Source organism: Fukomys damarensis, unplaced genomic scaffold (assembly GCF_012274545.1).
Source record: "Fukomys damarensis isolate Sample0158 unplaced genomic scaffold, DMR_v1.0_HiC HiC_scaffold_37, whole genome shotgun sequence".
Lineage (NCBI taxonomy): Eukaryota > Metazoa > Chordata > Mammalia > Rodentia > Bathyergidae > Fukomys > Fukomys damarensis.
The window spans coordinates 32229882-32245651 of NW_022900949.1; the positions used below are offsets into that span (position 1 = coordinate 32229882).

The window sequence follows — 15770 nt, forward strand, 5'->3', positions numbered from 1 at the left end:
GTCCTGAGTCAGTTTCCTTTGGGGGCTGTCCCCATGGCCCCTCCCCAAACCCCCTCCAAAGGACTGCATGACCCGGCATGGCGGTGTCCCCAGGTGATGGCACCTGGCTAGGTGGCTAGGACACCACTCAGGACACAAGGGGCTGGAAAGAGCCTGGAACCAGGCTGCTGTGTCCCCTCAAGAGGACAAAAGGTTTTCCAAAAGGACCCTGCCCAGGCCAGCCCCTTCTCAGGGTCTTTAGATGCTACTGTGTGTTTAAGTGCACGCAAAACCTCCAGTGCCACTGTTTATTTATGTTCTCAATTATCACTATATAGACTGCAACTGAATCATTTCCAACAGTTTGAAATTGTATTTCACATAAAACAATACTGAAAACATTTTAATATTATTTTTAAGATCAACATGAAAAAGGGATTCAAGTATTTTTCTTCTGTTTGATGTTCCGTCAGCCTGGAGTTGTGTGAGTGTCCCCAAGGTTATCCACCATGGAATGCCGATGCCTTATCCAAGATTTTGGCACCAGATTAATATGTGCCTTAAAGGACAGAGCAGTTGGCTGAAACCCGTGCTGCGTGCACATTCTCCTGCTAGTGGACTCTGCACGAATGCTCCAGACACACAAGCACCCAGCCCGACACCTCTGCCCTAAGCGTGTGTACCAGGCCCGTGCTGGAAATTGCCTTTTTAGCCAGGTTCATAGAAAAAAATATCTTCACAGAAACAAAGTGAGGGAATAAAAACACCAACCAGGAAGGGTCATTTGGGCATTGGTGCCATCTGAGGTCTCGACGGGATGCTCAGGTCTGATGCACTGGAGTCAGCCCGGGCTCCCCACTAGGGTTCCGAGCCCGGGCGTCAAGAACGCAGTCTACCTGCTGCCATGTCAGCCAGAGTTCCTACAGCGGCCTGCTGCTGCTGTGTCCTTGTCACCTTCTCATCTCTGCCTGTTTCTCTGGAAGAAATGAAAAGCGTCCAAGGAAACATGGCAGCAGCATGCTAGCCTCAGCAGCCCTTCTGGGTGATGTCCAGTCCCGATGACTTGGTAATTTCCAGGGTTGTGAACACCTGTGCACAAGGAAAGAAACCCAGATACACAGATGTAACCAATGCTTTGGGAGAACACCCACACCATCCTTTCAGATATACAAAACAGGGGCGGCCCACTTTCTGGTCCCCCTTCTGTCTCAGAAAATTTCTTTTCCTCAATAAATTTTTCCTATTCTAAACCTCCGTTGTTCCTAGAATTCATTCTTTAATTTTAGAGAACACGAACTCTCGTTTTGGATATCTAGCAGGTTTGGGAGTTACATCTCTTCCCTCTGTATCATTTTGGAGGTCTTCCACCAAGATTACTGGTTGGAGGTGAAAGTTTTCTTTCATAGGTTCTAACTTTGGTTTTTTTGCTTCTTAGATTGTAACTTGTTTCATAGGCTTTCATTTGTTTCATAGATTCTGGTTTTTGTTTCATATAAATTCTCCTGGCCTATTGTTTAAAAGTGTCTTAATTTTAAGTTGTGTGCTTTAAATGTTTGCAAATTTCTTGTTTTTCTAATGCATTGTATTTTGTTAAAATTACGTTTTATTCTTGTTTTGTATGTGTTGCATTTGCACTTAGTTGCTTCAAAATGCTGAAAATGGATGTCTTATGAAATTGTCTCAGATGAAGACAATTCAGGCATTTATCTGTCCCTTATAGAAACTGTAAACAAACAGTGATTACTCTGCCAGCTAGTAATTGCCTTTAGGGCAGCTGCCACTCTCAAAGCAGAGGACAGGTTTCTCCAATTGCCCTCTGGTGAATCCCCCCTCCCATTGATATCAATGGCAGGTGGAACGCTGACCAGATAGGCAATTGAGCTCCTTTCAGAGACAGATCTCTGATTGCAGGGAACTAGCAGAAACTGGGGTGACAACTGAGGAGTCATAGCCAGGGCTACTCTCGGGCAGATACCCCAAGGTCCCTCAATAGAAACTAGCTCCTGACGGCCCATCTGAGTAATCAGCAGAAAATCTCCACATCTTGTCCTATCTGGACTCCTCAGTTAGGTGAAAGGGGAACTCTTGTCAGTGATCATCAGATATCCTCTGTCTCAGAGTGAACCAAAATGATGCCAGTCAGAGCCCTTTCTTTTTCTTTCTTTTTTTTTGTACCAGGGATTGAACTCATGACCTTGCACTTGCCAGGAAGGCAGTGCCACCACTGAACTAAATCCCTGGCTCTGAGCCCTTTTTTAAACCTCTGTTAAGAGTTGAGCTGTAGGTTTGGACTGTTTTCTCTACTACTAGCAAGACAGACCTCTAGACAAATATAAAAAAATCTTTCAAATATTAAAACTGCCAAACCTTCTCCATCATCCTAGCCATGGTCTTCATCATTTATATATATAGGGGAGAAAAATGCCTTCTCCGGTAGGTTATGGACTTTGGAACATTGACTGTGGACTTATAAAGTGTTATATGGTGATTTTTTTTATGTTTAACAAGCTTGAGTTTTATTTGGACTTTTTCTCTGCTAGTGAGTTAAAACTCCCTTTTAACTTTTCTCCAACTTGTTGGGAGTTCATCTGAGACTCCCTTGTAGTCAGACCACTCCTCCTTCCAAAAAGTCAGACTAAGACAACTTTAACAACTGTTTTGTCTAACACTAGGGGAAATAGCAATCAGTAATTTGCATTTGTGCTTATACATGCTAACTAGAACATGGGACTATTTTGGTCAGCCTTTCTCTTCCTTCATATGCATGCATAAGAAATCCATAAAGGTGCCTTTACTATGTAGATGTGGCTGCTAGGAAGACCTAGGAGTTTCAAATACTTACGTCAGGATCCTGCCAGCAGGTCCTAAACCTGAAAGGACGAGGACAGAGAGGGGAAGTACTTTTCTTCTCATGTTCCTTGCTTGCTTTATTACAGAACCTTTTCCTTTTATACTCTCCAGCTGCACGCGAGCGAGAGTACCGCCCACACATTCCAGAAGGAAACAATAACTATTATGGGTTACATCTGCTAGGCAATAGATCAGACCACCAGCTGAACTAGCCCGTTGCTATGGGTGATGGCATGGCCACACTGCTCGGGTGAATCACAGGTCAATATGGCTGTGCTCTCCATAATTCCCCCGTTTCTCTTATGTCAGCGAGCCTCTGCAGAGGGTGCCAGACATATGTCAAAGAGCTCCTGTCTTAGGTGGCAGGGATGTCCTTTCTCCTTACCCATCATCAGCGAAGAGGGCTTATGTCCCTCTTGCCTGTCTTAGGTTGGTAGAAAGGAGGCCCCGACCTTACCCGTCTCTGGATGCTCCACAGAGAGGGAATTATGTACGGCGGGCTTATGCCAAATAGATGGTCACCCAAGATGCATCATCCTCTACTGAAGCTTGTACAGCTATGGCGGGCTTATGCCAAACAGATGGTCACCCAAGATGCATCATCCTCTGCTGAAGCTTGTACAGCCATAGCAAGTCATCCATGACGAAACACAAAAGATTGATACATTGTCATCTTGCGATACATATAACAACTACAAATACAAAGAATTATCAAAATTACAATGATTGCCAATACAGGAGTAAATATTACAGAAAAATACTGTTTAGCGGTTTGGTTTGAGGAAAACGTGAATCTGTTTACCAAAGTCCTACAGACAAGCTTAAAGCCACGGAATATTCGAGTGACCAGTCTAAAAACTTTGAGATGTCTTATTAAATCACCAGTCCCATTAAATCCTTGTTCTGGATAATAAAGTTTCCGCTTGTGCACCAAGACACATCTTGGAGTTTTCTCTGCTGCTTCAGTGTTGGGGTCCCAATCCGGTCTTCCTCAGTGGAAACCCAGCTTCAAGCTGTTCAGGGATAGTGGTGGGTCTATAAATGTACCTGTAACCATAAGTAGGTGTAGCAGAAGAGAAAGGAGAATACCTGGACCAAAAGGTTATTATCATAAACAATATGCTGGAAAACCAGCAAGGTCAAACAATATAAATACATTTTGTATACCAGAAAAGTAGCAATAATAATGAATTCTTATGTCCTGTAATGTAGCTTTGTATCAACAGGATCTTCCTTTTTTTTTACAGATTATATTTTGAAGATAACCATCAGAAAAATGTTACAATAACATTTTTATAATTCAGACCTTTGATGATAACCAATTAAACATTTTTAACAACATATTTAACAAGGCATATCTTTTTATAAGGCTATGAAAATTATTTTGGTGGCTCCCATTAGTGAACAAAGATCAGAATAAATTTTCTGAGCAGCTGCTTCTTTATTTACCAACAGGAGCATATCCAAACTTAAAGGTTATATTTAATTATCTTTTAAATTTTTTATTTGATCCTATAAAGCCAGGTTGTAGAAATCAACAATCCACTTGCATTTGATGTCATTCTGATCAAGAACATACAAACATCTTTGAACATTTAAGACAGACAAACATATAAGACAATTTTAACGAGTGCACTAAGATGGTTTTGGCCAATTGAATTATAAAATCTTTTTGTTATGACTAGTCAAAATTTTTGCAGGTCAAAATTAACAGAGATCTCTTGTAGAATTAGGGTTAAAGGAATGAAAGCTCTTCTTGACTGTAAATGTAAACCTTTTATATGATTTCCACACACCTTCTCTATATACTTAGGCCTTCTGGTCTTGTATATTTTTCTTTACCTGTTTTTAACAAGATGCAAAAGTATAACTCTTACTTATAGCTTTCCTAATATTTTTCTGTCTCATTTACTATTAACCTTCTATTTGTGGATGTAAAAAAATAATCATTTACTATGATAGGCAAAGTATGAAAAGCACATAAGATCTTTGTCTGTATGGGAATATAATATATAGCAGTGCCCATACACCAAAGGTCAGTACAATTTATGAAGGAGGTTTCTGTTTTTACCCATACGTTGTTTTTTTTTTTCTCATCCATTATGTAGAGAATTCTGAAAGAGTGTACACAACACGAGCCTCTATTGATATTTTAACAACGTCTCACAAAATAACACCGGAGGATTGTCTCTGGTCCTTTTCATGGCTTGTGTTAATCTGTTTGATAAAATGCTCCGGGATCCACCGCGGTTGATCAGCATCCTGTGGAAAAACACAAGCAAAACCCCTTCCCCAAAGAACTGCACGGCAGACCGCAATCCAATCACTTGGTGTCAGCCAGGATCCAGTAATGGAGTCCAGGATAGCACAAGTGAAGGGAGCTGCAGTGCCATACTGATTTACAGCAGTCTTTAATTCTTTCACCAATTTAAACTCAAGAGGGCGATGTTCTCTAATTGGCCCTTGGGGTCCCTGTACTTGAACGATGGGAAATAGTCTAAAGACTTCCTCCCCTTGTGCTGTGGCGCATTTGAGAGCCTCTTGTAAAGGAGATACTATGCCTTGAGACCCATCAGATGTTGTGGGGTCTTTACCATTGGGCTCATTGGTAGGCCTGGCCTCTGAGGCATGAAGAGACGCAAGTCTGCTCGAGAGGCATGAAATCTGTTGCCTCAGCAGAAGTTCCTCACTGAGCTCCTAATTAATAGTGCGCAGCTGAGCCAGGTTGGCCTCTCTCTGAGTGGGGGGCGGCGCAGAAGGCAGTGGATGCTCAAGTTTTTGTTGAAAAGCCTCAAAACTGGGATATAGCACTGCAGGAGGTCCTCCGGAATCTGGAGGCTCGGGGGGCTCAAGTGAAAGAGGACATTCTCTAGCGTCTTTTTCTGGACCAGATTCAGGGGGCTCTTGTCGCGAGCCGCGACGTCAGAATCCTGCCAGCAGGTCCCAAACCCGAGGGAGGAACAACAGGAGAGCAGTTTCACGAACTTAGTTCCAGGCTCATGCTCTACCGTAGCAAGACATTCTGTAAGCACCGTTCTAATGGACTTCTTTTCTGACTTAATGATAGAGAGGCGAAGCACCCTTCTACCAGAGTAGTAGAGAAGTCTCCTGCGTGGCCGTATTCGGGGGGAAATTTCTCTTTACAAAATGGCGCCGAAGGCAGGTTCTCCTCATATAGAGGAGGGGCAGTAGGTGGAGCTGAAAGAGGAAGTGCAGAGGCGGGCAGCGCAGGATAAAGACAGCAAGAAGAAACCGAAAGAGGAGCTTCCGAAAGACTTGGTGCTGCAGCTGCCGCCATGTTGTCTCTATAGCTCTGAAGTGTGAGAGCGCTCCTCTCTAATTTGTTCTAACCCTTCATGCACCTCGTCTAAGGCTTCCAAGATTTCCTTTTTGGTTGGGGTCCTGAGAGCTGCGTTTAACAAAGCCCAATAAAAAGGAGTACCTTCTGGAAAACAATTGGGCTCAGCCATAAGGGTTTCATTCAACTGGTTTCTCTCATACTTCAGCATTTATTTCTGCCTTATCACATAGCCATGGACAAACTGTGTCCAGAATCATAACAAAGGCCTCTAATCGTGCCCTCTCAACTGTTACTCCTTGTGCCTTCAATAGGCTCTGAATTGAATTTGCTAGATAATTTCTGGATTCTGATTGTCCCATAATTAACAATTTCTAACTTATAAAATCTTCCCAACGGACTTGACACTCTCTACCTTCTTTCACTTTTTTCTTTTTACCTTCTTTCACTTTTTCTTATCTTCTTTTACTTTTTCTTCGCGAAGTGAACGGTAGACTTACTGCGAGGATCAAGCACAGCGGTCAGTCCTCCGGAGCACCATCGCTGCCTTCGACCTGGGTCCGGGATTGCATATCCTCATCAACTTTCAGGTCCCTGTTCGGGTGCCACTTGTCGTGAGCCGCGACGTCAGGATCCTGCCAGCAGGTCCTAAACCTGAAAGGACGAGGACAGAGAGACGGGAGGCACTTTTCTTCTCATGTTCCTTGCTTGCTTTATTACAGAACCTTTTCCTTTTATACTCTCCAGCTGCACGTGAGCGAGAGTACCGCCCACACATTCTAGAAGGAAACAATAACAACTATTATGGGTTACATCTGCTAGGCAACAGATCAGACCACCAGCTGAACTAGCCTGTTGCTATGGGTGATGGTATGTCCACACTGCTTGGGTGAATCACAGGTCAATATGGCTGTGCTCTCCATACTTAGTGAATTTAAAATGGATCTTAAAGGAGTAGCCTTGCCTTGCTGCTAATAAAAGTTGCCTAAATGACTGGATAGAAAACAGAAATTTCTCAGAGCTTTCTCTACTCTAGGAGAATCTCTACCCAGGTCAGAATCTCTGACTTAGTATCTCTGGAGGTGAACTCTTTTGCAGGAAAAGTGCCCTATTTTCCTCTCTCTCTTTCAAGGAACTAGAAAGCAGTGGTTTGAATTTCTTGGTTTGCTAACAATACTTCTCTAAAAATGATTGTTATAGCTGAAGTCAATGGTAACTTGTGCTTTGAGAGTACTTCCTGGAGTAAGGATATGAGTTACCTGAGGAAGATAAGATGGAGCGCTGGTAAAGGGTAGATAGTCCAGTACAGTTTTATTTTCTGGGTCACTCTCCAAATGGTAGCTACCTACCCCGGAGTAGAATAAAGCTTTGGGGACGCCCTAGGGGACACAGGAATCAAGCATAGACTTATGGGATGCCATCTTTGTTTCTCATTTCAGATTAGGAACCCATATCTGAACCTCGCAGTCCTATGGAATGTATTAAGGAACAATTTCGTGTTTCTCTACAACCTCGTGTGCTGTGCCTACCTCCTAAAGCCAAGTACACAGAGAAAGTACAATGATGCTATCTCACAATTAGAATCATACTGTAAAAGAGAGAAAATGGTCAAAATCATCTTTATGCTGAGATTTTCTTTACATTAAGAAGAAATTCTTGGGCTGGGGATTTAGCTCAGTGGTTTTGCCACCTGCCTCGCAAGCACAAGGGCCAGCGATCAATCCCCGGTACTAAAAAATAAAAAAAAATTTAAAAAAATTCTTGCTTGTGCTCTGGCCACTTCCTTGTACCTCTAGTCTGCTACCACTGGCACTGGACAAGTTAAAGTCTAAGAGACACCTTAGATGATTGGGCAAAGAACAAGAGGGAGAGTCAGAGATGCCTTCTTTCCCTTTGTTTCTTTTCAAAATAAAAGACGGCCATAGGCAGACATCTGCAGCACAGCAGGTCGGAGCCTGGGCAGGCCTTCCTCCCTCACTGTGTAGAATTCATACTCAGCTCCGAGCAGTGTCGCCTGGTCTCTTCTACATACAACCCTGGCCTGAGTGGACCCCACTGGAGAAAGTTAAATTTACTTGTAACAGTCTGTCCCTTTAGAGAAAAGTTGTATGTGTCTATCAGCAACCAAGAGAAGCCGTGTATCTGGGTGTTCCAGCCAGATAAACTGTTACCTTAGGGCCCATCTTAAAACTGTTTTTGCTTCCACAGGTGTAGAAGATTTTTATTCCTTTTGATTCTTATTACAAGAGATCTCTGTTAATTGATCTACAAAGTTCTGACTAGTCTTATTTATAGTTATAAACCTATGCTTGCCAGATTATCCAAATAATGTCAACTGGTTTTACAAATACAGTAATATTGTTGTCTATGTATAATAACTCAATCTTTCATTGGCCAAAATAATGTGTTAATTGTTATGATCTGGCTCTCATAGATCATCTAAAATTTTGTTAAGATAACTAAATAAAGACTCTTGGGCTTAGGAAAACTACTGGGCAATACTCCCCTTGGTAAATGAAGGAGCAGCTGCCTGGAAAAAAATTATTCCAACTTTGTTCCCAAAGAGGATCCCAATAACTTCCATAGCCTTGTGAGAAATACATTGCTAAAGATATTACTGTGATATGTATACATTGGTCATGGTCAAATGGCTAAGTTTTCTATGGGAAAACAATAAGGTTTTATTTAAAATGCTCTTGGTGCAAGACAAAATTAAAGGATAAAGGGTTTCATGTAACTGCTACTCATTATTATTTCATGGTATATATATTCATGCCTTCTAGATGTATAAGTCTTCTAGGATATTTATGGTAGTGATCTTTTTGACTCAGGTATCTGCCTTTCTCTTGTGCTCCAGCTACTTGTGATAAGAGATACATGTCAAACTAGCATGAGATAACTACAAACAATGGTTTTCTTAAAAACTTATGTGATGTATATGTGTCACCATGCTTAGGGATGCTCAGTTGCCAAATAGTCGAAACAGTGTCATACACTAAAATTAGAGGTTAGACATTATGAATTTCTAAGGAACATTTATAGGCCAATATAGGTTCTCCTCAGATGGCATCCTACTAAAGGATAACAAATAAGAGTTTTCTTTATGTCATTTAATGTCTTGTGATCAGATAGAGGTATTTAACTGAAAGATTATTCCATACTAAGATGGACATTGTTACAAAGGAAATGTCATTATGAATCTCATGCTAAAATACTATGTGTGGCTCTTGATCTTAGGTTTCTATAATTTATTAACTGTTGTCTGTTAACATTCTGCAGCGATTAAACTACTAGAACAACCATAGTTGATAAGAAATGACAGCCCCCTAACTATACTTTATATTTCAAAGTGCTTAATGTCCGGATAAAATTATAATAGTTAAGCTCACTGCTCCTACTGCACTACTAATGTCACTGATCTTGTCATCTGGGTGTTCAACACTAAAGTTTGGAGACCAGAACTAGAAAGGTAACTGGGCTATGAGGACAGCCAGGATTTTGGCCTTGGCCCCTCAAGGTCTATAAGATCCAGGACACAAAGGAACCTTTCCTACAGGGTCCTACATCTATGGTAAGTCACTCAATCTCCTGAGCACGGAGATTGCAGGACACAAGAGGACAATTATACTTGTGTGCCAGAGGTGGGTCACCATGAGGGAAAAGTCTCCCATGCTTTCCTGAAAGCAACATGGTCAAGAAAGGCCATGACCCATCCTGATGGCTGACACTGAAAGAGGAGCTGAGAGGCTCTATGCATGGTTCCAAAGTAATGCCTGAGACTTAAATGACCTTGATAGATAGCAAGAGGTTCATGTTGATTGACACAGGTCTCCCTTTAACTTAGTCATAAACACCCAACAGAAAAGGAAACCCCAAAAGAGGTATAAAATAATGCCATAGTAATAAAGGTAGATTTAAAAAGGGGCTCCAGTCATGGACCCTTTCTGGCAGTTTTCAGCTCTACTAGTAGCTGACCATGGCTATGGATCATTAGGAAAAAACTATGGTAAAATCTATAAGAGCTCAGCTAGAGTTTTATATTTCTTAGCAAAATTTATTCTTCAAATTGTCTCTTATCTTAGAGCTAAAACTAGAGACTTTTGACAAAGTATGAGACTTACAGATAACCTCTATCAGTGAAACAATCTAAGACCAGCAGGTTCAATTTCTAAGTGTGACTTTCTCCCCAACCTGCCCTTTCATTCTAGTGCGCTCATGATTAGATTATGCATACTCTAATTTCTTAAAAGTTTTATTTATTCTTGCCTAGAGGCTGCCAAACTCCAAATGGTTATACAAGTGGAACCAATGACAAATGTGCTAGACTCTTACTGGGATCCACCAGATCGACCTTGTAAACAGCTCATGACTTCTGTGTTGGATTCTGAAGTCCCCTGGACCTTCTCCTTATCCTCTTTGTTGGTTATATTCATAGCAGTCCTGCTGACCCTATAATTTGGCCCATGCATTCTTAACTGCTTCTTTGGCTTTGTCTCCTCCAGATTTAAAAGCTATGCAGCTACCAACATGACAATGCCAGGTGCCTACCGAAGGCCTTTAGATAGACCCTCTGTAGAGTAACTGTAACCGTTGATCACAACTATGACCCAGCTGTCTTCGCCCTCTCCCCCCTCACAGCAGTCAGGGGTACTTCTTCATAGGGGGGAATGCACTTAGACAGGGCCTGCCTCAAGGAGCCGATACAGCAAGGAGCCAACATGGAGGACAATGAAGACACATTCACTGTGGCCAGAACTGTAAAAGGAGAGAAACTGCTATATCTTTGGGCTTCCCTGGGAATAAATAGCAGTGATTGATATTCTAAATAGGTTTCAGTCACCTGGGTGGGGGGCCAAGTTCTTAACCCAGTCTTTCCCAGAAATATCTCTGACCCCCACTCTTACTGAAAATCTTTGTATATCCTTGCTATATGACTTCCTCCCCATTAGACCACCATTTAATCAATATTACCTGGGTGACTATACTTGTAATCTTATTGGTTGGTGATGGTTTTGCCCCACCTCATGCCCATCTTGTAATTTTCCATTGGGTTTACAGTTTTGTCCCACTTTGTACGCGCCTCACCACATGGCTCTGCTGTATAAAACATCTGTGAAAATTAGGGTGAGCGGGCAACTCACTTTCTGGACCCCCTTTTGTCTCTTAAGACAGCAGCTTTCTTTCCCTCAATAAATATTTCCTACTCTTAATACACATGCATATACACACATACAAAACAGCCAGGCGTGGTGGCGCACAGTGTGATCCTAGCACTCAGGAGGCTGATGCAGGAGGACTGCTACATAGTGAATTCAGCCTGAACTACATAGCGAGACTTTGTCTCAAAAAATAAAATAACTGCTACTAATAAAAAGTCTTTCTAACATGCACTTTATAATGGCTTTTTCAAACACCACCAACGGAAGCCAAGGGAAGAAACCTCCTGTTCCCTACCTCTCCACACGTAGGGTGGATTCCAACAGTGTCATCGAGCAGCTGTTTTGTGAGCCCACATTTCATTGCTGCTGCAAACCCTTGGGTGATCTCGCCAGCATTTGGTCCAAGAACATGAAACCCTAACACACGATCCTTTAATGAAGGGACACAACAGAGAATCTGGTGGGTTATCAGTCTGAAGAGAAACCCACCCCCTTGCAAGTGCCCGTGAAGATTTACAGCCTCTCCTTCAGGAAAGGAAAACTCCAACGTGAAAGTGAGCAGAGAATATTACCAGGAGAGTGAGCCACGGCAGGAATCTGTTAAATGAGCCAGTAAATGCACAGCCAGAGTTAATTTGCACTCAAATTTACTAGAACAAGCAATTTCCCCACTGCATAAAGGAGTTCATTAGGGTGATGTAAATTTCTGAATTATGTGGGATAGTGCGAAACAACAACACAGTAACTCTGAATTAAAGTCCAACACCGGAATAATCCCAAGGCGTCAGGGTGGAAGTGCAGCTCCCAGGGACACTGGTGGCTGTGGGGTTGGATTCTGGGCTGCACTGTGCAGCAAACTGGGAGGGGGCGTCTGTGAGGATTCCACGGGAAACTGAAAACAAAGGCAGGGCTCTGCCCGGGAAGTATGCAGTTTTTTCCACACAGCAGAGTTAAAATTGTTTCCATATCACAAATATGGGGGTGACACCCAAGAAGGGATACTTTTGGTGGGGGGTGTGGCTCAGGGCAGGGAGCTTGTCTCACATAGGTGAAGCCCCAGGTTCAAGTCCCAGCCCATGAAGAAAAGATGGGGGAGGGGAGGGAGGATGAAAGGAAGCAAAGCAGGCAGGAAACAATCTTGGATGGAGAAGAGAGACAGGGCACTCTGCCTCTCTCTGGTGGCTGGTGGCAAGTCTGAGGTCACAACTTGGGGACCTAGTGGGAGCTGAGAGTGAGCAGAGGGGTGGCAGGGGACAGAGCAGAGGGGCAGAAGGGATAGGCTCTGAGCACTGCCTGGCTAGCAGCCACGGCCATCACCTCTTGAAGAGGTTACAGGTCTCATCCCAGCAGGTCCCTTTCAGCCACCTTCTCAGGGCAAGAGGGCAGGAGTGTGGATGGCAGCCTTTCCCTACTCCTTTCAAACTGGCTGCCCCCGCAGGCACAGTGGTGCACGCCTGTAACCCCAGCATTCAGGAGGCTGAAGCAGGAGGATCGGTGTGAGTTTGAGACCATCCTGTCTTAAAAGAGAGAGAGAGAGAGAGACAGAGAGAGAGAGACAGAGAGAGAGAGAGAGAGAGAAAGGAAGGTAAGAAAGAAAAAGCAAGGAAGGGGCTGGGGATTCAGCTCAGTGGTTCTGCTGCCTGCTTCATAAATGCAAGGTCCCAAGTTCGATCCCCAGTACCAAAAAAAAAGCAAAGAAGGAAGAAAGGCAGGTAGGCTTCCCACCACTGCCATAACATCAGCCTCCTGTGACTTCTCCCCAAAGAATCAGAATGTAGGCATCATCCAGGATCCCAGGGAGAGGGCAGCCAGCCTTTCCTATAGGGCAGCATGTCAGAGCCACTGAGACCAGCCTCCCCATCACTGCCCTGAGGACAAGTACAGCTCCCCGGGACCAAGTCCCACAGAGACACCATCTCGTTTCGTCCTCACGACCCTGGCTGTGTGCATTATGCATACTAATGTTTTCATGCCTGACCTGTGGCCACATGCATGCCAGGCAGGTGCTCCACCACCCAGCCCCAGATTGCAAACCCTTAGACAGAAAAACTAGGTTTTCCACTATGGTCTGTATACACCGGAGTTCTTCACGAAGCCATACTTCCAGCTGCCTTGGGAGGGGGCTCACTGGCACTGTCCCCACACCTCAGGGACAGCTGTCACCACCCCCTCTGCTGCTCTAATGGGGTCCACTCAGTGAGCATCTTCCAAGGGCTTCCACACAGCTCCAGCTGCTTCCACCACACACGCACATGCACACACACCTGGCACCGCACTGGGTGACAACCCCAAGCTCCATGCTCATCCTGCCCTAAGCATCCAGCCTGAATCACCCTGCGGTGGAGTCAACATCCAGGGACATATCCATCGGCCTGAAGACGGCCCGCCCGAGGGCCTCTGCGCATGCATTCCCTGAGAACACTGACGAGAGGACAGAACTCCAAATCCTACCAACAAGGGCTACCTTTTTTTTCTAATTTGCAATATGTCGGGCTGGGGGTGTGGCTCCATGGTAAAGCACTTCCCTAGCACATTCAAAGCTCTGGCTTCCAGACTCAGCACCAAATATAAGTAAATGCACACACAGGACTGCAGCCATGTTACATACGCTGTCGAGCTTGTTGCAGATGATCTTTGCGCAGCAAGTGTTGTTGTCTCTGCCAGCCACCATCCATTCAAGTGGCCAGAACAAGGTGTGATACACCTGGTCAGGAGAAGAGGGAAAGAAAGGCCAAGGTTAACATCCACAAAGACTGCTCCTTGCTGTGCTTTCATCCTGCAAAGACAGCGGTCTTCACACAACCTGCAGGGATTTAAAGGCCCACGGTGCTGACTTGAGGTCTGGGATGGGAGCATCTGAGCCACAGCTCCTGAAATGTCACCTGCGCAAGTGCCCTGGCTTGGTCTCACTTGGCCATCAGTACAAAAAACAACCCTCGTGACCTAATTCAATTTCTGAACATTTACAGAGTACTGCTGCACACTAGACCGGAGGGGCGGGGGCTGAAGGTGTGAAGACTGAGCCGCAGCCTGCAGGATACACAGCCACTCCAAGTGGAGGAAGAGCGGCTGTGACAACTGTGCCTGCCATTCAGAGGCGGAGCATGTGACTCGAGCCACCCAGAAGCGGGGACTGTGCACCACATGTTTCTGCCGAGTCCCAGCCAGTGGAGGACCCCAACCGCAGTGCACCCCTCCACCTGCTCAGGATGACGATGTTCTCCCGGGTCGCCCCCTCAACCGCTCCCTCCACACAGAAGGCGGTGAACCATGCTTGGTGACAGAGAAGTATATTTGGGAGCTGTAATACACAGCAGGTGGATTGAAACCGCTCACGATCCCAGCCGGACACAGTCATTTCAGGTTAGGGAGGAAGTTTGGTGACAGCTAAGATGACACTGTTACTGAAAAGGTAAAACAGGGCACACTTCCTTGTAACAAAGATTGTTCTTGTATTTAACAGAAGAGAAACTCTTCCACCCATTTGAATACTAACTTTTTAGCCTCTGACTGTTAGGAAGAGAAGACAAATGTTCCTTTTCCACAATTCCCTAAAGATTCCCCTCTCAGGTTAAAGAAAGTCTTCCAGTATGGTTCTGGAAGCAGTGAGGCTCTCCTCTGAGTTCCTGCTGCACAGTAAGGAGGGGTGCTCCGACTTCCTCCTGTCTCTCCTCCCATCTCCCCTCACTGCCTTGTTTTCTAACTTTGAGGACACTACTGAGCCTTTGGCCTCCTGCTTCAAAGCAGGTGTGAGGTGTAGAGCCAGCTGTTCTCGGCTTAACCTGCTCCCGCTTATTCCAACAGCTTCCAGTAGTCGAGCTGTCCTTTCCCACTGACCAACAGCAGCTCCTGCATTCCATCCTGTGATCATTCGGATCAGCTCTGGACTTCGTGTTATCCCGTGTGCCTCCACCGCACAACTGTAATGGCTGTGACTGCGTCATAAATCTTCCGTTGGGTGGGCTGTCTCCCTTACCACTCTCTTCACTCAGTCTTCCAGTTACTGCTCATAATTTTTTACTGTTTTAATTTTTGGCAAGTTCTGCACAATAATTAGACATTATTTTCAAAGCTTTTATGCAAGACAATGATCTCTGCCTCTGAGCACTTCAACCTACCCAGAGGCTCCCATATCCAATTCTTGTATTTTTGTGTTTATCTTCATGTAAAAAAAAATATGTTTCCACCCGACTTCCTGTTTTAGGCTTTGTTTATTAACTTGCCTCCCTGGAAGGGGAGGATCTAGCCATCTGTCTTCCCTGGCCTGCATCAGCCTCTCAACACCCTTCCTGTCTCAGCACAGTTATATTCCCAGCTACACAATCCCAGGGTTTCCTTTACTCCATAAAGCTACTCAGAGACCAGTGGAAAGCCATACTCAAAAGAGTAGCTCTTTCCCAACCTCACATAGTCCCATGATATACAAAGACGAACGGTGCCGTAGACCCAAACCTAAGAGGTAAGGCTATGTCTAACACTCGCAG

General features: G+C 44.4%; 1 protein-coding gene across 1 annotated transcript in view; it reads right to left on the minus strand.

The window, feature by feature from the left end:
* Window positions 1-280: 280 nt before the first annotated feature.
* Window positions 281-15770, minus strand: part of Txnrd3 (thioredoxin reductase 3) — a gene marked incomplete at its 5' end in the record, with an annotated part of 45511 nt that continues 30021 nt past the window's right edge. The window contains 3 exons of the mRNA XM_010636352.1: window positions 281-1068; window positions 11582-11716; window positions 13895-13990. Of these exons, the coding sequence (XP_010634654.1) occupies window positions 1006-1068; window positions 11582-11716; window positions 13895-13990 (294 nt within the window). The remainder of the gene's footprint in view (window positions 1069-11581; window positions 11717-13894; window positions 13991-15770) is intronic.